At 38.2% G+C, this 22,521-nt stretch overlaps 3 protein-coding genes across 3 annotated transcripts in view; 1 reads left to right on the forward strand and 2 right to left on the reverse strand.

The window, feature by feature from the left end:
• Nucleotides 1-3,002: 3,002 nt before the first annotated feature.
• Nucleotides 3,003-4,043, reverse strand: LOC306774196 (lymphocyte antigen 6D-like). Its single transcript, XM_079264178.1, has 3 exons — nt 3,992-4,043; nt 3,355-3,477; nt 3,003-3,143 (listed from the first exon to the last, which is right to left on the reverse strand). Exons 1-3 carry the CDS (start codon nt 4,038-4,040, stop codon nt 3,043-3,045), a joined length of 273 nt encoding a protein of 90 aa, XP_079120304.1. The 5' UTR covers nt 4,041-4,043; the 3' UTR covers nt 3,003-3,042.
• A 6,309-nt stretch (nt 4,044-10,352) lies between these two features.
• ddrgk1 (DDRGK domain containing 1) lies at nt 10,353-15,034 on the forward strand. The gene is made up of 8 exons (XM_079264174.1): nt 10,353-10,545; nt 10,873-11,016; nt 12,258-12,379; nt 12,461-12,562; nt 12,640-12,762; nt 12,845-12,883; nt 12,954-13,059; nt 14,763-15,034. The coding sequence occupies exons 1-8, from the start codon at nt 10,458-10,460 to the stop codon at nt 14,921-14,923; spliced, it is 885 nt and encodes a 294-aa protein (XP_079120300.1). The 5' UTR covers nt 10,353-10,457; the 3' UTR covers nt 14,924-15,034.
• A 216-nt stretch (nt 15,035-15,250) lies between these two features.
• The window catches only part of cars2 (cysteinyl-tRNA synthetase 2, mitochondrial), a 7,499-nt gene continuing 228 nt past the window's right edge, over nt 15,251-22,521 (reverse strand). The window contains exons 1-15 of the mRNA XM_079263905.1: nt 22,521; nt 22,382-22,432; nt 22,173-22,290; nt 22,007-22,078; nt 21,786-21,891; nt 21,603-21,683; nt 21,401-21,530; nt 19,940-20,073; nt 18,904-18,971; nt 16,362-16,428; nt 16,148-16,286; nt 15,953-16,076; nt 15,763-15,861; nt 15,483-15,695; nt 15,251-15,412 (exon numbers count right to left, since the gene is read on the reverse strand). The exon at nt 22,521 is cut by the window's right edge and continues 228 nt beyond it. Coding sequence (XP_079120031.1) covers nt 15,341-15,412; nt 15,483-15,695; nt 15,763-15,861; nt 15,953-16,076; nt 16,148-16,286; nt 16,362-16,428; nt 18,904-18,971; nt 19,940-20,073; nt 21,401-21,530; nt 21,603-21,683; nt 21,786-21,891; nt 22,007-22,078; nt 22,173-22,290; nt 22,382-22,432; nt 22,521 — 1,475 coding nt within the window. The 3' untranslated portion in view covers nt 15,251-15,340. The remainder of the gene's footprint in view (nt 15,413-15,482; nt 15,696-15,762; nt 15,862-15,952; nt 16,077-16,147; nt 16,287-16,361; nt 16,429-18,903; nt 18,972-19,939; nt 20,074-21,400; nt 21,531-21,602; nt 21,684-21,785; nt 21,892-22,006; nt 22,079-22,172; nt 22,291-22,381; nt 22,433-22,520) is intronic.

Genomic DNA, 22,521 nt, shown 5'->3' on the forward strand with positions numbered 1-22,521 from the left:
ACGCGTTGCTAATGTTCTTTCTTGTTCATCCATTTGGTGACTGGAGCTTGTTTCAACGCCAACCACTCTCACCAGTATTCTCTGTTGAACTGGCCTCACTCCAGTCTTGCAGACAGACTCACGATGACAATTAGGGATGTTCGAGATTGGCTTTTTAACCAATATCCAAGATACTAATTTTGTCCAATTCTTCATTTCTCATACTGATATCAACCGATCCCAGTATTTTGGAGCAAGCTGTGCTAAACAAACATGAATATCTGGAAAACTCAATCAAATCAAATCAATCAAAGATACTTTATTCATCCCTGAGGGGAAATTCAGAGTTCAAGCCAGCTTGTCCAAGGTCAGACATACAGACATGTAACATTAATGACTTAAGAATAATACAGAACCAAGCTTAAGCTTAGGCCATGCAGCTAGTTTACCGGCGCTGTCTTACAATAGATAAGAACAGAAATAGATTAGGATAATAGGATGTCGAGGAAAAAAAGGTCATGTAACTCCAGGCCGTGCCAAAAAGATGCAATCCAAAAATACAGAGAAAAAAAACTCATACACTGAAGCACAAACTAAACAAGACACACAAAGTCCAGAAAGGCGGTGAGTCATGTGGGAGTGGACTAGGGGTGGTTGAGGAGGGGGGGACAGAGCGTCTATGAACATGTCTTCTTCCGTTCTCGGGGGGGGGGGGGGGGGGGGGGGGGGGGTTGCGCTGGCCAAAGGCCGCTGGGAAGCCAAATCCAGATATGATTGTTGTTTGGGTTTCAGACGAGGAAAACAATCTGCCCTTGGCCTTGAGTACATAGCCGTTCTCAGGCAGGCAGCTCCAGACAGCCGAATGGGTGGGGGGTCAATTTCCACCGATCCTAGCAGACATCTTCTCCATGTTGTTATCGATTCTGCGGACCAGCTCCGGGACCACGGCCAAATGACCAGTATGGGCCAGACTGGCATCCTGCTTACGGTCGAGTCCGGTCAACGCGAGAGTCTGTGCACTGCTAGCTCGGCACATACCGTTACAGAATTCTGGCAGCCTGCCAGTTGTTGCCAGAATCTCATGGGTCTTGAGGTAGATCAGGACTCCACCAGCGCCAATCAGCAGAATCCCGATCACCAATAATCCAAAGATGTAAACATCCTCCACGTCCTCAGAGGACAGAACCGCCAGACACATCGGTCTCCATCTGGCCCATGAGTCCTGAACGTATCCAGCCAGAACCATCCCCTCAGGACATGTGGGCTCCCCTCTGCCTGATCTTTGGGTTGAGAAAATTTGAGCAATTGCGTTGAGAGACGAGTCGATCAAATCCATGATGTAGTTTGAGTGGAAGTAAAGAAATGTTAAAATAGGCTCAGAGTCAGACAGGACAAAGTAGCAGGCCAGAGTGGGAGGAGAGCGAGGAAACAGGAGCACAGAGAAAAAGCGTCCGCCTTCGCTGAGAGCAGGAGTGGAAAAACATGACATCGCTCATATTTTCTCATCTCATTTTCAATTATAGGAGGCGTAGTTGAAGAGTTTGATATATAATGTTAGCATGTTGTGTAGATGTTGTGAAATTAAAAAAGAAGAAACCAATGCCGATCATTTTTGATATTACATTTTAATGTCGATATTAGCCGATAATATCAGACATCTCGACTTCTTATCTCTCAAAACTGTTTGCAAAATCATTTTTCTTCATTATTTCTTGTTTTCTATTAGTAATGTGTTGCTTTTTTGTTGTGGCATGCCAGGTCATCGTCGTACATGGCAACCATTTCTCAGTTACTCACCTAGTTATAAATAAATGTTTCATGTAAGGATTAATTCCAGCTAAAATAAATTAAATAAATTGTTCTTGTACTTGCTTATTTTAAAATGATTGTTCAGCATCGCAACTGTTTTAGAGTTGGGTTGTAATTGTAAGTTCACAGACTCACTCACTGAACGCACACACTCATACACACACTGTTACAGACACACTTTCCTATCTTTTACCGCTTTCTCCGGACCTCGCCCCTCCCTGGGACCTCACTTCGTTGTTTGGGAGACCCCCACCCACCCATTTTGTGTGCTGTCTGTTGTCTGAATTTGTGCTTATGTTTAGAGGTGTGTTTTTTTTTGTTGCATATTTATCCTTCCCCCTTTTGGTGAAGTGTAGCGAAACTTCTTTTATTCCAACACCCCCCCATCCTTCCTCATGTCATCTTTTCCTCATCCAGAAGGCAGAAAACTTGATGCTTCAGTTCCGTTCTGTAAACTTGTCATAAATGTTACATGTCTGTATGTCAAACTTGGACGAACTGGCTTGAACCTTGAATTTCCCCTCGAGGATAAATAAAGTATCTTTGATTGATTTGATTGACTTTGATTTGACTGATTAATTCTTTATAAAAGGATGCCTGCAGGCAAAATGTAACGGTCACCTTCTAACAGCGAAGAAACGGTGCAATCCCATCACACCTGTACACTGGTTTCCTGCCCATTACAGGATCTAATTCAATATTAATTCCAGTTACTCCAAGATGTTTATAGATGAAGAATAAAAGCTTTTTCAGATGAGCCTCCTTCAGTCATTTTAAATCTTTATTTTTATCATGCAAACATTGTTGCTGTTTTTATTGTTTATTTAAACTGATATTTATTTCTGTCTTGGTATGTAAGGTGAAGATCTTGTTCAGCTTTTGGTTCGACTTGTCCTCCACACAACGTAGAAATGAGCTTCATTTACGAGGCAAAATATTAAAAGGATGACTTATTTAAAATGACCTGTTTCATTGCATCATTAAAGCTGCGGTGAAACAAGCGGCTCTTCTGGAGCTGTAATCCTCTTCCAAGCTCACACCAGAAGGATTAAAGACATCTGAACCAGCAATAAAAAGGATGCCAGAGTTTAATGATTTGTCTTTTAATAATGCTCTTTGAAAAAGCAACATAAAACCTGGTGGATGTCAGCGATGCTCTGCTGCCATCCAGCTTCACTCAGCGGAACTGATGCTGCAGCGTCCTGAAGCCAGCAGACATCTACAGAAGTCAGACGTTCAGAGGTGATTGGAGGTTCAGTTGCAGAGGTCGGTGCTGCAGCACTGTGCGAGTGCGCCAGGTGTTGCTATGTAACCCTGACACACAGCCATGTTTATGCACTGACGGAAGGAGCGGTCTGGAATTAGAAAACAAAGACAAATAATGTTCATTTTCAGTCAATTAATTCAACTAAAGCATTAAAAAGATCTACAATCACAATACTGCGCAGTTAAATTAACATAATCCGTCTTTAATTTTAGATAGTCAGGATATTTTCGTTCCTGCTCCGTTTTAACAAATTAGTAATTATTGGGACGTGAAATATTCCTGGAGGGAGATTGACTCACTCAGAGGGCCTTGGAGAATGACAGCGGCACATGCGTTAGCTGATCCAGAGCAGGTCTGGATGCTGGTTGGGGTACAGAGGTTAGCATCACTGGAGAAGCAGAAGTTGCATCTCAGAGCATCTCCTGAGAAAAACATACAAGAACTGAGCATCTTGTGGAAATGTTTAATATAAACAAATATAAGTACATATTTGTACAATTACAAATATCTTGGGATTAAGGGAGCAGCCTTGTAGAGGAAACATCTGTGGTCATGCTGGATATTACCAGAGGTGTCCCTCAGGGGTCTATATTAGGTCCAAAGTGGTTTATTATTTACATAAAAGGTATTTTCAGTTGCACCCTGAAGTGGTTTTAGCAGATTATAACGCATGTTGTCTGTTCTGGGAAAACTTCTGACATAAGGTGAAATGGAGGTTTGGTAACAATAAATGACAAATCAAGTAAAATAAAACTAAATGAATGTAAAATAGATTTACAGATAAAAACAATCAAAAGAGTTTATGAGTTAAATATCTTTTAAATTATCATTACATATAGTTTTATACTGAATCTATTTTCTCCTTTAATGGGAACGTGTTGGTTACATGTTTGCAAAATTAAGAATTTATTAATGAAAAACTAACTTTATACGTACCGTGGTACAGAACCGACAGAAGAAGGACCACACACACTGCAGCCTTCATGTTTTATCCTGAACAGACAAAAGCAGGTCACATCATTACTTATTTTATAATAATTGTATTACGATTAATAATCAATGATTTGCTGTTTTCTTTTCTCCATTATTTATTTCTTGTTTACATGTTTGTGTACATATAATATGTGAAGATGTATGTTACATTAAGTGTGTTTTTGAGTCTGTAGTGTGTATGTATGGATTATGGTGTTTAAAAGGATTGTTAAAGATAAGAAAATGTAATAAATGCGACTCATTTGTTTTGTTTTTTGACATTCTGTAGATAATAAATGAAGTAAAACAAGAAATTAGCTTTCCAACCTGCAGCTGATTTACATTTTTATTGATCTATTTTGGTTTATTTCTATGTGTGAGAGGCAGATTATGTAAGATTTTCTTCTATTTGCTCCTTTTCATTTTTAACAGCACAGATAAGTTTAAATAGACTGTTTAAAAAAGAATGAAGCAAACAAATCAATAAGCTGTAGGTTTCTACCTGTAAGCAGGAGGACGGGTTGTTCTGGGTTCAGATGATCAGAAGTGAGTTTCCTGGCGTTCAGAGGAGACACGTCGCCTCCTGTCTCGTCTCATACAGCTGCATCACCTGCAGAGTCGGCTCATATAAACCCTCCTGACTGCATCAACATGGAAATACCCGCTGTGCGTAAAAAGGGAAACTTACATAGAATTTACTTCAACAGCAAACCACAAGACTGAGAACTTTACTTTACAAGTCCATAAAAAGAAGATTTAGTGTTTACTGGTTGTCATGTTCTGGTTTTATTGCATGTTTTCTTCTGCAGACGTCAGTTTTTATCAATTGGACTGATAAACTGATCGACTGCAGGGACTTAAATGGAGAGGAATTGATCTGAGGCGGCAGGAATAAATGGATATTACTTTTGCTTAGTTAATTAGCAAAAGCAATCTTAGGATATAAATATCAGTAATATTTTATTTATAGATTTATAGATGTAGCGATATAATCAGCATTCCAATGTTATTAACAAATATCAACGTTAAAATTCAAATGTCGGAAATTACTAGTATTGGTTTTTACATTTTTAATGACATAACTTTTACACAACATGCACAACATATATATATATATATATATATATATAGAGAGAGAGAGAGAGAGAGAGAGAGAGAGAGAGAGAGAGAGAGAGAGAGAGAGAGAGAGAGATTTAACTCATCATAACTCAATACAAGTCATATTTATAAAACTATATCAGAGGTGTCATGTTTAGCTTTCCAGATATTTTTGTTTGTCTGCAAAAAATATCGGTATCAGTTTATATCGGTTTTGGACATTGAGAATTGGACAAAAATCTGCATATTGTATTTTGGTAAATAAATAAATAAATAAACGAATAAATGAATGAATGACTGAATGAATAAATAAATAAATGACTGAATGAATAAATAAATAAATAAATAAATAAATGAATGACTGAATGAATGAATGAATGAATAAATAAATAAATAAATGAATGACTGAATGAATAAATAAATAAATAAATGAATGAATGACTGAATGAATGAATGAATAAATAAATAAATAAATGAATGACTGAATGAATAAATAAATAAATGAATGAATGAATGACTGAATGAATAAATAAATAAATAAATGAATGACTAAATGAATAAATAAATAAATGAATAAAAAATAAATGCATGAATGAATAAATAAATAAATAAATGAAGGAACAAATAAATGAATAAATAAATAATGAATAAATAAATAAATGAATGAAGGAATAAATAAATAAATAACATCTCTAGTTTTAATGTTGGACTTCTACAAGTATCCTTGCAGCCAAACTGCTCCTGTTCCAGACCTGAATGATAGAGTTTGTGTTGTTGTGATCTGGATCACCCTGACTTTACGTCTAAAGCAGGAACATCATCACATCCCAGCTGGGACACCAACATGTCCACATACAGCTGCAGTGATCTGGTTAAACAGATCAGTGTGTGAGAAACCTGCTTTTCCTGCAGTTAACGTGGATCCGCCGTGCTGCGGGGAAAACTGAGGGTTTTTACCGTCTCGTATGTGTTTATCATGTTGTTCTCTGGATCTGCTGAGTCTAAAAGAAACTTTTTTCTCTTACTTCTCTGCTTTTGGTTTCATATTAAATCTTGCATTATAACGGATTTTTAACCAGAACTCAAACGAGGAATTTCCCAAAGTGTCCACATGACACGTTTACGCAACCGCTGATTTAACAACACAATGCTCATTCTGCTGACGCATGACTTTTTATTTAAAGGCAGGAAAACCTGAACCAGCTTGATGGGTCAACATGACTGAGCAGGACTTGACAACAAGGGAGACGAATCATTTGAATCAGCTGTTTGGGATCAGAGGGACCACTAAAACCTGGACTCTCCTGCTTTACACTGCAAAGCATTTTATTTTTAGAATAAATCTGCAAAAACACACTGGTGTAACAGAATGACACAACGTGGCTTTGCGTAACAACTACTTGATATGTGACATTTTGACCCGTAGAGCGGCTGCATGGGATGACCCTGAAACTGTTTGCAGAACATTAATGCACAAAGTGTTTCTGAATGTCTTAAATTCACCAAATTAAGAGAAAATAGTACTTTACTCAGTAGTCACTGGTGAAATCAAGCATTGCAGACAGCTGTGTGTGGTATACACACAAGCAAAGTAAGGAAAACACACACTTAAATGTGTCTATATGTACACAACAAAAGATAAAAGTGTAAAAGAGAAGTGGAGCAGTTATAAACTGTGTAAGAAAACCATGCATGAAAGCCGTGTGAAGTGTCAGTTCACGACCGAATAAATGTGTAGAAACACTGAACGTGTCCTTTAAAGTTCACATTAAGAAAAGAACAGGAAAAAAAATGCTTTTTTTCATTTTTCCAAATGGTTGTAATAATAGTGAAAATAACAACATAATAACAGTGAAATGCTGTGATTTAAAAAAAAAAAAAAAGCACTGCGTTAACAAACACTCACATCATAAACACCTCATATTATGATGTGCCGAAAATCTCCTGGAGATTTTCGGCACATCAGGATGTTCAGAAGCCTCAAACATGACATCATCTAGAGGAGATTTTCGGCACATCAGGATGTTCAGAAGCCTCAAACATGACATCATCTAGAATAAACAAGTGTGTCTGATCGGGAGGAAACAAGTCTTGGTCCTCGAAAGAATCGGGTAGACCTTTGATAAACTTGATATTTTTATTCATTTTTTTGCATTCTCCATATATGCAGGTTACTACAACTCTGATATTTACCATATATGTTTCTCAGTTGATGACAAAAAGGTGAAATAACAGATATTTCAGGAAAATATAAGTATTTTATATCTATATGATATATTTCTTATTTAACCACGCTTTATTTTTTAGCACATCTGGCCAATATTATAGATGTAAATCCATCATTTCTATTTCAGTCTGTTGCAACTTCATTCATCTACTCACACTTACAAAAGATGGCAGCTTTATTTCCACATTTATCACAACTATATTCATCCTAAACACTAAAACTTTGGTTTAACTAACAGCAAAGCAGGTACCTAAAGGGTTAAACTGCAGAGAGGACGTAGGAGTAACACAGATCAGCTTCCGCCTGCAGCTCCAAGGTTTATATTCAACATATCCATAATTATGATTAATTCTGCCTGACTGAGGAGCTGCTGACTGTAATTATATTTAAATATCATTAAGTTAAACTCTGCTGGAGAGATAATTCATTCAGAAGTCCAAACCGTATAATTCCACCTCCTGTTAAGAGATAAGATCAGGTCTTTTGTTTCCTCTGAGGAAAATCCTGAAGGATCCTGAGGACGGATCAATATCACACACACTCTGTTTAAACTAAAGAAAGTTTCTTTCTAGAACAAATATGTTTCTTGATTTTAACAAACTAATAGTAAATATGACATTTTCTTAATTCATTGGAATTTTAAATCTTTCTATTTGTAATAAAACACAATTTATGTCAATATAAATGCATTTTAATATATATATATATATATATATATATATATATATATATATATATATATATATATATATATATATATATATATATATATGTATTTAAAATAATGTAGCAAATTCAATTATTTTAAATATTTAATCCTTTTTAACTTTAATGTTCCTTCCTTTAAAATGTTTCTTCAGAGATTAAAAAGTATTTTCATTTAATCTAATTTAATTAATTTCCATATATACATATATACATACACAATGTGTGACTTTTATAAGGAAAAATCTTTTATAAAGTTGCATATCTCAAAATAAAGTGATAGATAATCTTTTTAAATAGATATATATATATATGTATATATAGATATAGATATAGATATAGATATGTACCAGCAAATAAATACAAAATCTTAAATAATTGTCTTTTAAGTAATAATGAGCATCCAAAGAGTAGTTTCAGCTTTAGTAAAAATAAAAAATAAAAAAAATGATCAAGCCAGAAATGTTGTCATTTTGGACTAACTCTAATTAAATCAAGAACCAATTCTGCCTTATATCCTTTATTTCTATCTGATCTGATGACACCACACGAGACATCGAGATTCAAGATCATCAGGTTTCCTTTCAGTCCTGATCGTTTAAACTAAACTTTATGTTTTCATGAGCCTTGTCAACATCACTTTTATGAATTATATCATTGATCATTATAAATCTTTGCCACAGTATTGAAGCCTCTGAGGAATGGATGTCCTAATTCTCCTCCACCGTGCAGAGATTCAGCTTTTCCTCCTGCCCAGATGGAGAGGTGCTCATCAATCAGCGAAAAGGTTCGGATTTTTCCTTTATGATTCCAATTAATCAGCAGGTAGTAAAGAACGGGAGATGTTACATCATTTTACATGTTGAATTGTCTCAGACTCCCACAAAGCATATGCAGAGGAGCAGCTAATGATCCCTCAGCCGTCGTTAAGCTCTCATCAGTTTCCTGAACAGCGGCGAGCTGCAGCAGTCTGCAGAGTCAGCAGCTCAGACTGCAGCAGGTGGGCTTCAGGTACATGGAAAATACCCACTAAACCTTCACAGAATGTTTCATATCTCAGCTATTCTCACATGTGAGAGAAATGTTCACGTTTCAGAACTTTTAGTTCACTTTAAAAGACATGAGTGGCGACTGTAAAACAGGCGTCAAACTGTTGCAGCTTAATAAATCGATCAGTTTATCAATCAGTTTATTCCAGCAGCAGCATCTGTCACGGCTCATGTGGATGTCAGCTCATCTCTACGTTTTTTTTTTTATTCTTTACTTTACTTTATCTCTCACATGGTCATACAAAAGACAAAACAAGACTTTACAGTACAAAAACAAGCAGATCACCACGCTCGAAAAGGAGCAGAAAAAAGAACATTTCTTGTAATATCTGCCCCTTTTTTTAAAAAAAAAAAAGAAAACATAACACACCAATAAATGGTTGTTGGTTTTCTTAGCGATACTCAATGAAAGAAGAAAAAAGAAAATCATTAATCATAGCATAACGCGCCATATGTCCTAAGTTGTTCACTTTATAAATGAATATGTTTGTAGGGAAATGCAAGTCAGTCTGGTTGTTGCTCTGCTAGCTGAAAATAAAGCTCTCTCTTTCTCTCTAATCTGAAGGTGAAGGCATCTAAAAACGTTTTTTAAAAGTCAGAACATCAAATTAAAACGTAGCATGTTGTTCGGACAATCAGTTAGATTTCAATAAAACACCCAGAATATATGTAGTAATAAAAAGAAAAAAACTTTAACAAAATTATCATCTTTTTGGGGAAGTTAGTGCAAAAGAAAAAAGTCATTAGTCATAAAAAATAAACGCATGAGGACAACATTTTAATGTTGTAATATTTAATGGGCTGCATGGTGGTTTGGACAGTGGCCTTTCTGTGTGTTCTCCCCGTGTATGTGTGGGTTCTCTCCAGGTTCTCCGGCTTCCTCCCAGCGTCCAAAGACATGCATGTTAGGTTGATTGGTTACTCTAAATTGCCCCTAGGAGTGAGTGTGAGTGTGAATGATTGTTTGTCTCTCACACATACACCCATAGTCCCCTTTCACCCACCCACAACCACCCTCACCCATGCCCTATTAACCCCTATAACAGTTAAAAGAAGACGAATGGCTAGGTACATTTACATAATGTAAACATAATAATTATTAAACTAAATAACCTAATAAATTCCGTTTTGTTTTTATCATTTTTCTGGATACACCTTCCCATCTTTCTACTGGAAAGCTTGTGCAGTTTACGCTTCTGACCACTTGGTGGCGGTAATGCGCAAGAACGCGGTTTGCTGAGCGAAGAACAAGCGAAGAAGAAGTCTCACGCCGCTGCATGTTGTGGTTGTAAAGAGTTAACAGATGGCAGAGTTTCTAAGTGTATATTTATTAAATTAAAAAGCGGACAGTATGGATGTGATTTTGTATGTGATAGCGGCTGCTATTCTCGTTGTTCTTATATTGTTTGCGTTGAAGGTTCAGCGGAAAGTTCAGGTCGGTAAGTAGCTTACATCGGTGAGCTAATGTTAGCATGTTGCCAATATTTAGCTTTTATACGTGTACGGTTTGCACATTCACCGTTTTTTTCCCTTGTAAGCCAATTTCTTTTTTTTTCCTTTGTGTTTTGACTAAAACCTTGTTTTTGTTTTATAACAGCTGTAATTCATAAGTATTTTTAAGCTACGTCAGCTCACAGCTGCCTGTTTGCAACGCTACGGGTGCTGCTTTGGACAAACTTGTCACTCAGACTGATCGCATTTTTTTGGCGTTTTTTTTTTTTTTCTAACAGCTTTGATAAATGTAATATATTCTATGTTTTCTTTAGCTGATGAGGATCATCGTAGGGATGTCATCCGGGCAGCAGGGGGTCCTGTGCGGGCTGCTGAGGACAGAGGAGCTGGGATGCCACGGAGGAGGAGGAACCTGGCGGCTGTGATGGCCAATAGAAGACCTCAGAGAGAAGACAGAGGTAAACAGCAGTGGCGGATTTAGGAGATCTGGGGCCCCAGGCAAAGGTAGGCATGGGGCCCTTTGGTAAATATTGCACTTTCTACTCCACTACTGTATATTATTTGCGTTGCTAACAAACAGCCAGTGTAAAAGTCTCTTTGCTGACTGAGAGGACGTTGTATAATGACAGGGAAGGTTTGCTTCACTCGATGTTACGAACTAGGGCTGTGACGATTCGCTTTTGTCCTGATTAGATTTTTTGGGTGCCGATTCGATTTAAATTGCGATTCTCACAATTCTTCAATATTGCTAATTTTTGTAGATTTGAAGCAAAAAAGAAAAAATGTATAAAACTTTTTTTTTTTTTTTTTTGCTCGTCATTTTTCTTGATTTCATTTAGGAAAAAACAACCCAGTAGCCAGACCATCATTCTGCTGCTACAATGCCCAAGAAGACAAGTTAAAAGATCAATAAAAAAAAATTATTTTTTTAAAAATTGTAATTAATTTATTCATTTAAAAAAAAAAAATTTTAACAAAAAATTGTGAAGCAAAAAAATCCTGATTTTTTTTTTTTTTTTTTTTTAAATTTATTTGATTTTCCCGCCTCTAGTACGAACTGATCGTTTATTGTGACAAGTCATTCTTTAAGTTACATATCAACTCATTGACCGCATCACACACACACAGATCACATTATGTATTAGTGCGCGGCCCTATATACCTGAAGGGTGGGCCCCGAGGAACACATAATAATCATTCTACTGACACTTTATTGAATGCATTTGAATTAAAAACATCGTTTATGTTAGTAAAAAGTAACTAAATAATAAATATCCATAAGTGTATGACAAGTTTTATGGGGCCCTATCGAACTGGGGGCCCCAGGCAACGGCCTAGGGTAAGTCCGCCCCTGGTAAACAGCATCATCACTAGCGGTGTGATGATATGCTTTTTTTCCTGATTTTTTGGGTGCCGATTCGATTTAAATTGCAGTTCTCACAATTTTTTTGATATTGCTGGGTTTTGTAGATTAAAAACAAAATAAATGCATAAAACTTTTTTTTTTCTTATTTTTCTTCATTTCAATGAGGAAAATTTTTTTAACAAAAAAAAAACTATTTTAAAATTGTGAAGCAAAATAAAATCCTGATTTTCGATTTTTCGATTTGATTGTCCCACTCCTAATAACGACCCGTAGACTTTAACTTATTTGAGCCCCAAAACATCCCTGATTGTTTATGCTGTGGGTGGATTTCAGAGGAAGAGCCTGTGGAGGACGAGGAGGAAGAGGAACAGCAGAACTTCCAGCCGGCTGCCAAAATTGGAGCCAAGAAGCAGAGAAAGTTGGAGGAGAAACAGGCCAAGAAAGCCCAGAGAGAGGTCAGGTTTAATCCACAACCATCCCCGACTGCAGGATCAGCAGATTTTACTTCACTGAACTTGTGTTTAAATCTGTTTCAGGCAGAGATGGAGGAGAGAGAGGAGAGGAAGAGGATGCAGGAGCTCCGAGAGCAGGAGAAACGCCAGGCCGAGGAGAAGGAACGGCTGCTGGAACAGAAACAGGTGTGGTACTCCCTCATCCGCATCGCTTCTCGTTTACACGAGGAAGAAGCTGAAAGTCTTTGCTGTTGTTTAATCAGGAGGAGGAGGAGCGTCGCGCTAAAGAGGAGCAGGAGCGGCGAGAGGAAGAGGAATATTTAAAGCTCAAGGCATCTTTTGTGATAGAGGACCAGGGAGAGGAGGAGCAGCTCTCTGAGGACCAGGTCAGGCTGCTGCCGTCGTCTTCTAACACCTCTCACTGTGTTTTAATGATAGATGATGGATGTTTGTGTCCTTCGCTTTCAGTCCCGCAGCCTCCTGCAGGATTTCATCAACTACATCGAGGTGAGTCCAGGAGCTCCGTCTTGTCTGAATACAACAATAAATACATTTTACCTGCCTCATCTGTCCGCAGAGTTCCAAGGTGGTTCTCCTGGAGGACCTGGCGTCCCACTTCGGGATGAGGACACAGGATGCCATCACCAGACTGCAGGACCTGTTGGCTGAAGGCACCATCACAGGTCAGTGATGGAAACATCGTGGGAGTTTTAGAGGAAAATATGCTGCAGAGGATCTGGTGGAGAATGTGAGGTTAAAGTCTCCACATCGTGAGAACATGTCCATCCCACGGTGGCAACTGGTTTGTGATCTACATAAAGGGTGATTCCGCTGCTTTTGGGGGTGATTTTAACCCCCTTAGACCAGGTTCTAATAAGAAACTACAAGCATTACGGTGTGTTCAGACCAAACGCGTTTTGAGCGGCAGGTTTCCATGTAAAGTCTATGTGGAGGCGCGGCAAGGGGGCGTCGAGCTTTCTCGCTTCACGTTTTGAGTTTCAGACGCGCGGAACGCGCCAAATATTGAAGAAGTTTTTTAAACTCGGCGCGCGTTCCTCGCAGAACGCATGTCAAAAGTCAGAGATGGACAAAGCTGAACTTTGGCCGCTTGACGCGGGGCGTCAACCAATCAGAGTGATCAGCTCGCAGCTCCTGGAGGATTCCTGTGGTGAACCCAGACACGGGGCTGAGACGCGATTACTCCGTGCAATATTTAGGATAACCATTCCTTGCTACAAAGCTGAATGTTACTGATTTGGCAACATAGCAGGATACGTTGCCCAGCAACGCTTTGTTTGGGGGCGGCGGTGGCTCTCTGCTGAGTGCGGCTCTTGTTGCATTAATACTGACTAACTGCTCTATGATAACGTCCTCTAGCTTTATTTATTAAATAAAACCATACCATATCTGTACTGAATCCGCCATCATTCAAACTGACCGGAAGGAAAGCGCCGCCTCCCTCCTCTCTTTTCCGCCGCGTTTGCCGCTCGCTCCAGACACATAAGCGGCAGACGCGGCAGGAGCGTTTTGGGCGTCGGACACAAAAGTGGCGGTTTAGTGACCAGCGTCGAGCGTTGAGCGTTTTGTCTGAACACACCGTTAAAATGTTCAAATGTGAACTGCGTCATTTTACAGAGCATGAAGCGTGAATTTAGTGCAAACTTCCACAGTATTCGTTAGTGGTGGGAAAATCTCATCAAAAAATTGAAAATTTGGATTTTTTGCTTTACAATTTTTAAATTGATTTTTTTTTTTTTCAAACAAATGAAAATGAACCATTATAAAGTTTTTGTCATTTTTATTATTTTGATCTTTTAACTGGTGTTCTTGGGCCTTATAGCAGCAGAATGACAGTCTGGCTACTGGGTTGTTTTTTCCTCATTTGAAATGAAGAAAAATGACCAAAAAAAAAAAAAAAATTCACACATTTACTTTGTTTTTAATCAACAAAAATCAGCAATATTGAAGAATTGTGAGAATCGCAATTTAAATCAAATCTGCACCCAAAAAATCGGAATGGAATCGGGACAAAAGCGTATGGTAACAACCCGACCACTCATGGAAATGAAGTTTGTTTCGTCTTTTTTAGACTTCATCAGACCAGGTTCTCTTTAAGCTGCATACAGACTCAGTACTTCAACCAGTACTGACTTTTTTTATTTTGCTCTACTTTACCTGCTGTCTGTCAACGGCCGATCTGACGAATAAGTCGCTCTGATAAAGTGACCTGAAATAGTCGTCTGATATCTGCATCTGCTTTCCTGAACGTGATGCGTTCACTGCACCTCGTGTGGCCTCGCAGATCCGCCTTTTGAGCAGATTTTCTGTGGTTGAATCGAGTTTTACACCTCAGCAACGCATCTAATCCAGGCTTTATGATCTGCAGGTGTGATAGACGACAGAGGGAAGTTCATCTCCATCACTCCAGAGGAACTGGACTCTGTGGCCCAGTTCATCCGGCAGAGAGGCAGAGTTTCCATCTCAGAGCTGGCTCAGGCCAGCAACTCTCTGATCAACCTGACGCCGGAGAGTCGCAGCGCCGCCTGACCAACGCTCACATCTGCAGCTGTTGGAAAGATTAAACTGGACTCATGTTTTAATTTGGAGAAAATGAATCAATAATAATAAATGTTTCTATTTAAAAAGATAATCTATCACTTTATTTTGAGATATGCAACTTATAAAAGTCACACGTTGTGCATGTAATGCATCTGCTTTAGTTATCTGGAGAATTTAAGGTAACTAAGTGTTTATTATTATTATTTCTGCCTGTTTTCTTTTTGTTTTGATTGTTTTTTTTTAAAACGGACAAACTGGTTGTGACTGATAAACAAAACAAAATGAACTAAAAACATAAAATCCCAGGAATGAGAATGAAACTAAAAATATTTATTGCACATTATTTAGAAAATGGGGGAAAAAAATGAAGAAATCCTGATTGTTTTTGTCAGTTTCTGTTTGGCTTTATGTGTCCCGGTCTTTCTCCTGGACCCTCTGATTCGGTTTTATCTCCCATGTGGAGGCGGATCCTCGATCCTGAAAGCAGAGAGGACCCCCATCAGTCCAGGAACCTGTTCTCCGTTCGGTGTGAAGCAAGCCGCCGTACCTTTATCAGCACGCCCAGAGGAGCCAGGTCCTCCCTCAGGGCGTCGCACGCTTTGAGCAGAGGAACCCGGTCTGGGTAAAGTCCGGGTCTGTTCGGGGGTCTGGAGGTCGGATCTTCCTGACGAGCGAGCGCGAACGCTCGGACCTCGCTCCTGAAGCGAGCCAGCTGTTCCACGACGGCGTGCAGATTTCCAGATCTGCTCAGGACGTCCTCCTGCACAAAGAGACGCTTTAAAGATCTGCTCTGGAGACGTTCGGACTGAAACGTCGCGTTTTCTGACCCGAGTGTTCAGCAGGTCGACGCCGAAAGCCTCCAGCACGTCTCGGATGTACGTCACCATGGCGCCGAACACCGCAGGGCTCCGATCCGCCGCCTCAGGCTCAACACAAACACACACACACACACACACATCACTGCTGCTGATTCCACTCACTCGTCTGGCTCTAGTCCCAGGAAGCGGTCATAGTTACCATAGAAACCGGTTGAAGCTGGCAGTTTCCATGATAGACCAAATTCATGAGCGCGCCGATGGCTCGCGGCGTGTCGAAGTCGTCCGCCAGCGCTTTGGTCACCTTGGATTTGGCGTCGGCCAGCCTGGAGATGCACGGAAACGTCTCAGAGGGATGCAGAACTGCAGAGCACGAAGACACGCACCGAGTCGTCACCTTTCCCACAGGAAGTCCTCCTGCACGGGCGAACACTGCAGCAGGCCCGCCGCGTAAGCCCGAGCGGCGTGGAGGAAGGTGCGGACGCTTTCCAGAGAGGCGCGAGCCTCCGCCATGCTGCCGTCGCTGTAATCTACGGCTGCAGAGGCCAGGAGGTCGGCGGGGATCAGACGCAGTACGTTTGTTTAGTTGTTTTGTTGTTTTTTTTACCCACCTGATCTGTATTTAGTCAAAAGACAAAACATCCGGAATTCGCTGGCAGAGTAAGACTTGAGAAAATCCTGCAGGACGAAGATGAGAAAGAAACGGCGGAAGATGAAGCGAGACGTGGAGACGGTGTCTGCAGATAGAGGATGTGAAAAGTCTGAAAACATGCAGGAGGTGTGAGTTTATGTTCATCACACAGGCTGATGGCGGCCAATCAGATCGGCAGGAGGCTCATTAAATATTACACGTATCATTTATTCTTACAATATGCAATTACTACATTAATACTGTTTTTTAAATTAAATCTAAGACTGAATAATTGATATTCTTAATTATTTTAATGTGAAATATTTTCAGTTAAATTTATTAAATTGAATTAAATTCTCATTTGAATCATTTTGTAATAATATGTATTTTTTATTTAGAAATAAATCATTAAAAAATTTATAAATAGAATTTTTTTAAATCCGATATAATATTTAATAAAGTGGGGATTATTTTACAACGTGTGATTGGTTGTTTATGTGTTTATTTACACATTATAGAGACTGACTAACCATACTGTTGAAATTGATGTTGTTTGGGTGTGTGTATGAGTGTGTATGCGTCTGAATGTGAGAAGGGAGGGGCTGATGATTTTTTTTTTGTTGTTGTGTTTACTTTTTATATCATATAAAGCACTTTGTGTTGCATTTTATTGTAGGAAAAGTGCTTTATAAATAAAGTTTGATTTGATATAGAAAATAAAAAAAAATAAAAAAACTTTTCATGAAAAAATAAATAAACTCCACATATCCTCTTTAATCTTAAAATTAATTGTAACGGAATTTAATGTGTATTTAATGTGAAAATTTTAATGTCATTGATAAAAGGGATAAAAGATTGGTGCCAAACTTCTTCTAAAACCCCTTTTTCCAACTTAAGAAGCTTATTTTATTTGTTGTTTGTTGTAACTAATATTTGTTCTTTTAAAAGCCCCTTTTTTTTTAGTTCAAAATAAATAAAATTATATAAAAAAATTTAAAAAAAGGCTGAAAAGACTGAAGAAGGCTCACCAGCACCTCTTATTCCTGAAGACACTGAAACAACAAGTCGTCAGCCATGCTGGTGAACTTTTCCTGGTGTGCATCAACCTCTCAGCAGACCCCCTCCTCATCGCACCGTCCATCTCATCACACCACCCACAACCTGACTGCATGTACTGAACATCGCACCAGTCCCTCTGCTTCACCGTTTACTTAGTTATCCTGCTGTTGACACAACTTAATGCCCATTGCACCGATGTTTAAGTTAATATAAGACACGTACATAACATCTAATTATATTCATAGCTTCTGCCAACGCTGGATGTAGATTTAAGGCACGTACTCATCTGTATTGTGTCCTTATAGTACTTATTTCTGTATACTGTGATAATTACTTTATGCCACAGCTGTAAAACAGATACTTGTACATACTGGAGGTAATATATTTATCTTATTGCACTCTGGTTAGATGCCAACTTTGTTGCATTGTATTTGTACATGTGGAATGACAATAAAGCTAAATCTAATCTAATCTAAAATTAATTATCAAATTATTAGATTATTTTATCAACTATATCTTTGACCTAAATATGTGATTAAATAATTATTCTTAAGTTTAAATATTTTCATTTGATGAGATTTTAATTAAATCTAAATTTTAAATTTAATTATAATTTTATATTTTTTATTATAAGTAAAGTGCTACATTATAAAGAATTGTTTTAATCACTTATATTTTTTAACATTTTATTCAAGACTGAAATCACTTCATTAGAGACGTAAACTCATTTATAACAGTTAAAACTACAATATTGTGAAAAATAATTTGCATTTAATGAAAACTTAAATATGTGTTCATGCATACTTGTCTGATCCCCACAAACACAAAACATTTTGAACACATAAATACACATAAACACATTACAAACTGCACAAATATGAATATTTTACCTTCATTTTTACCTTCAACCTCGCAGATATAATTGTTTTTACATTAAAATACATGTACACACATCTCCTGATGCAAGCGGATCAGCTTGTGGATGCATGCGGAGCTCCCCGCATGGTGGTCATGCACATAAACGCACCGTGTGTGTCTGAAACTTAAAACTAATGTGACCTGATCCGTGCCTATCAGGCAATGCATCTGTAGGTATTTGACCCTAAAAATGACCCAATTCGTGAGGTTAAAGCTGAAAATATAAATGTTAACGTTATTTCACATGTAAATAAGCCTTATGTGGTGTTTTTCTGAAATGTCTCACATTTGTTTGTGAAGCTATTTTCCCGCCACAACTGAAAAAAATCCAGATGGTGAAGTCAGGTGAGCTGGACGCATCTCACACCCCGACGGCTGCGTCCTTTTCTGATGTACAATTTACACATCTTTGTGACTGGAACCTCCCAAGAATTCACAAAACTTCCGCTCTGCATGTGTATAACCTTGTTAATTAAACCAGAGAATAAATGAACCAATAAAAAATAAAATAAAATTGAAAGTTAAACTGACCGGAGAGACGTTACCTTAATGGTGATGTAGTTCTTTAAAGATTTAGACATTTTTTCTGTGCTGCCTTTCAGGTGTAAATGGCCTGAAAACAACAGAAACAATCAGATTAACTGAAAACATAATAGAAATATAGATTTCACTAATAACTCATTTGACATGTAGAGATTTACAGCTGACATCATAGAATGGAAATGAAACCATTTCACCTTCTGAACACATTAATTTCATGAAATGTTGGAGCTTTATTTGTGCAAACAAAAGAAAAAAGTAAAATTATATCAGAAATTTAATCATTTTTCATGTTAAAGTAAAGGATTTGATCATTTTACAACTCATGAACCATAAGTTTTTCCCTGCATAAATAGACTAACATAACAGTACGTTTACCCGTCTTAACAAGAAGGCTGGCCTTCACTCCCGTTTGCTCATACAGTTGTGCTCATATTTATTCATTAAAGAAGGAAAAAAACAGCTGTATATATATTTATATATATATAAATAAATAAATATATATATATATATATATATATATATATATATATATATATATATATATATATATATATATATATAAATATATAAATATATATATATAAAAATATATATATATATATATATATATATATATATATATATATATATATATATATATATATATATCGGAAAACTTTAAACACACCTTGGGACAAATCTCTTTTTCTTCATCATTTAGACTCATTTAAGAGTTTTAAAAGGCAGCTGAATATATTTTTCATGTAACAACCTTTTAGTTTCAACATGAGCTCTGATGTCTGCTTTGTAAATACGTTTCATTATTTCACTGGGTTCATTTTAACTGTGAATAAATAGAAATAAACTCGTATTTTTACAGACTCTTTTGTCGATCCTTGCAGCCTAAACCGGCTGAAAACCAAACTTTCATCTGTAAAACTAACCTTCATCACCGCATATGTTTCAAGAAGCGGAGTCACACGCTTCATCTCACTGATAAATCTGGATTTATCATAATTCTGAGTCCCTGCTGGGATTGATGAGGCCTTCAGGATTCACCTGAATGGAGGAAGTAGTTTCCCCACTGCGTGCACCGATGATACGCTTCACTCTGAGCGACCTCATTTTCATGGTGAGGAAAGGCCAGGTCGATCCCTCCGGAGTGAATATCCAGCTGACTCCCAAACACACTACTGAAAAGACACAACCACATGAGGAAAAGCTTATTTTACACGTCTGTCACTATTAATATACTATTACCTCATAAACTGCATCGATCCACCTCGGTGGACTTGTGGGGATGATAATATCTCCCTTATGGAGGCAGAACAGAGCGACATGTAGCGCCCAAGACTAAAGCAGACGGTGGAATTATTCTGGATTTGATCTTTTACTTATAAAACTCCCGGACCACCTTCTTTCATCCATGTTCTACTGTTAAAATGAGGGACATCCATGCAGGAGAGATGCAGAAAAATAAAAATTCCCTTCAATTCAGGATAAAATGAAAATTCTTCATATTTACAGCTCTTTGTGTCCAAGCGATAATGCAGGAGTCTCCAACTGCGGGCATAACGGGCACAGGCCCAGGGGCCCATGTCCACTTGGAGCCCATGTGGGACATATACCAACAGTTTGGACATGAAACAAAATGTACATAAAAGCCAGATAGTTCCACCACAATGTCCAGTGTCTTGTTATTGGTACCACTGGCTGAGAGATGTTAGAAATACCGTTTCACAGTGTATCATTCACAATTTTTACAATGTCGCAGTGGGGAAGGGGGCCCCTGAAATACTCTGGGCCCAGGGGCCTGTTTACTTTTAATCCGGCCCTGACTCCGGTCCTCGTGAGCTACCATCCTGCAGGTTTTAGTCTTTCCCTGCTACAACACACTTGATTCAAATGAAAAGGTTCTCCAGCAACTTCATCTTCTGCACCTGCCTGTTGCTGAGCCATCGATTTGGGTCGGGTGTGTCGCAGCGAGGAACCTGCAGGATGGTAGCTCACGAGGTCCGGAGTTGGAAACCCCTGCTCTACTGGATCTCATAGAGAACTGTTTACATTTTCCAGGTGAATTTACTCCGACACAGTAACTCTGACTGAGTGTCAGCTTTCTTTTGGGACCATGATTACACAGACAGCCCGCGTAGCTGTGGATATACTTAATTTGTTTTCTCATTTCAGGACTTGATAAGACTTGTCAAGAAGAGTTTAGCCTGCTTCTGAATTTATTATGCCCTTAAATCGATCCCATCTCTTAACATACCAAGCTAATTTGGTAGTTTTACCACAAAATGAACATTTCTTATGATATTTTTAGCTATGCCACCCCACAATACAGCTAAAATGATGCAGTCCTTTGGTTTCCATCGCTAGGTCATTCTGTTTATGAACTGGTTTATCATTAATTGGGTCAATGTAGATTATTTAATGGATTTGTTCTAATTAGAGTATAATTGGACTTCAAAGAATAGGATTGATTAGAGCCATACAAATAAAGCTGAGGTAAATATACACCTTGCAACAGTGGAGCATTCAATGTGCCAGCCAGGTCTTCCTTTGCCCCACGGAGAATCCCAGGATGGTTCCTGAGGTTTAGACCGCTTCCACAGAGCAAAATCCCTCGAGTCTCGTTTATTGGAGCTGCCTGGAAAACACGCAGTTTGCTTATGTTCAGGAATGACAGAGTGGGATTTTTGGAAACTTTTTAAATACTTACCAGGCTCTCCATGAGAACCCACAGCTCCAACAAATTTCCCATAACTGTCACCAATGGACTGGACGTCAAAATATACATCACCTGCAATCACATTAACACACACGTTTGAACTCAAGCGCTGTAAACTATAACAGGAGTAACAATGAGGGATTTTTTTTTGTTTGTTTTAATTTCATTTCTTACCTTCTTTTGTAGCATAAGCGTGTCCATTTTTAATGATCCCTTCAATAAAGGCAACAATTTGATTAACATTATCAGTGACTCTCAGATACACCGCAGGAGGAATCACCTAAAAAACAAGGAGAAAATACGCAAACATGACTTTTTATCACTTAAAGGAGAATATCTATGAGCAAACAGTGACAGTAATTCTCAGTCTTTACCAAACAAAAGTCCAAACACACCTTTAAAGATAACATGTCCTTCTTAAATTCTTCCTCATACATCCTGGCGATGATGGCCGGAGAAACATTTTCCTGACCAGAAGAGAAACAAACGCTCTTAATAAATATTGTTTCCATAAAAAAAGACTGAATCTAACCAATTTCAGCTTTTTATTTTTCTCTTTACCTCCCAGCTCCTTCTGATAATCTTGTCATCAATGTCAGTGATGACCATAGCATGGATGACAGTGATCCCAAACATCCTGGTCAGAATCCTCTGCAGGATATCAAACCTGACATATGAACTGGAAAACCAAAGTTGACTCATTTAGCAGATTTAACCACTATGTTGGTGTGTGTGTGTGTGTGTGTGTGTGTAAAATGGTGTGTGTTTACCATGCATGGCCAAGGTGAGCGTGATCATACACAGTGGGTCCACAGCTGTACCTGTCATATATAACACATGCACAGTTTTGTGAGGTAATTAAACATTAATTAAGGAATAATCATGTAGCAAAATGTTTTCCATCCATACC

Source organism: Telmatherina bonti (assembly GCF_933228915.1).
Source record: "Telmatherina bonti genome assembly, chromosome: 24".
In the NCBI taxonomy this organism is placed as follows: Eukaryota; Metazoa; Chordata; class Actinopteri; order Atheriniformes; family Telmatherinidae; genus Telmatherina; species Telmatherina bonti.

Excerpts from the sequence above, each read along its gene's own strand:
- LOC306774196 (XM_079264178.1), bottom strand. The coding sequence starts at position 4,040 with ATGAAGGCTGCAGTGTGTGTGGTCCTTCTTCTGTCGGTTCTGTACCAC. Across the intron at positions 3,478-3,991 it reads TCTGTCGGTTCTGTACCACG|GAGATGCTCTGAGATGCAAC; the intron begins GTACGTATAAAG and ends TGTTTTTCTCAG. Across the intron at positions 3,144-3,354 it reads CATTCTCCAAGGCCCTCTGA|ACCGCTCCTTCCGTCAGTGC; the intron begins GTGAGTCAATCT and ends TTCTAATTCCAG.
- ddrgk1 (XM_079264174.1), top strand. The coding sequence starts at position 10,458 with ATGGATGTGATTTTGTATGTGATAGCGGCTGCTATTCTCGTTGTTCTT. Across the intron at positions 12,563-12,639 it reads GGCTGCTGGAACAGAAACAG|GAGGAGGAGGAGCGTCGCGC; the intron begins GTGTGGTACTCC and ends TTGTTTAATCAG. Across the intron at positions 13,060-14,762 it reads GGCTGAAGGCACCATCACAG|GTGTGATAGACGACAGAGGG; the intron begins GTCAGTGATGGA and ends TATGATCTGCAG.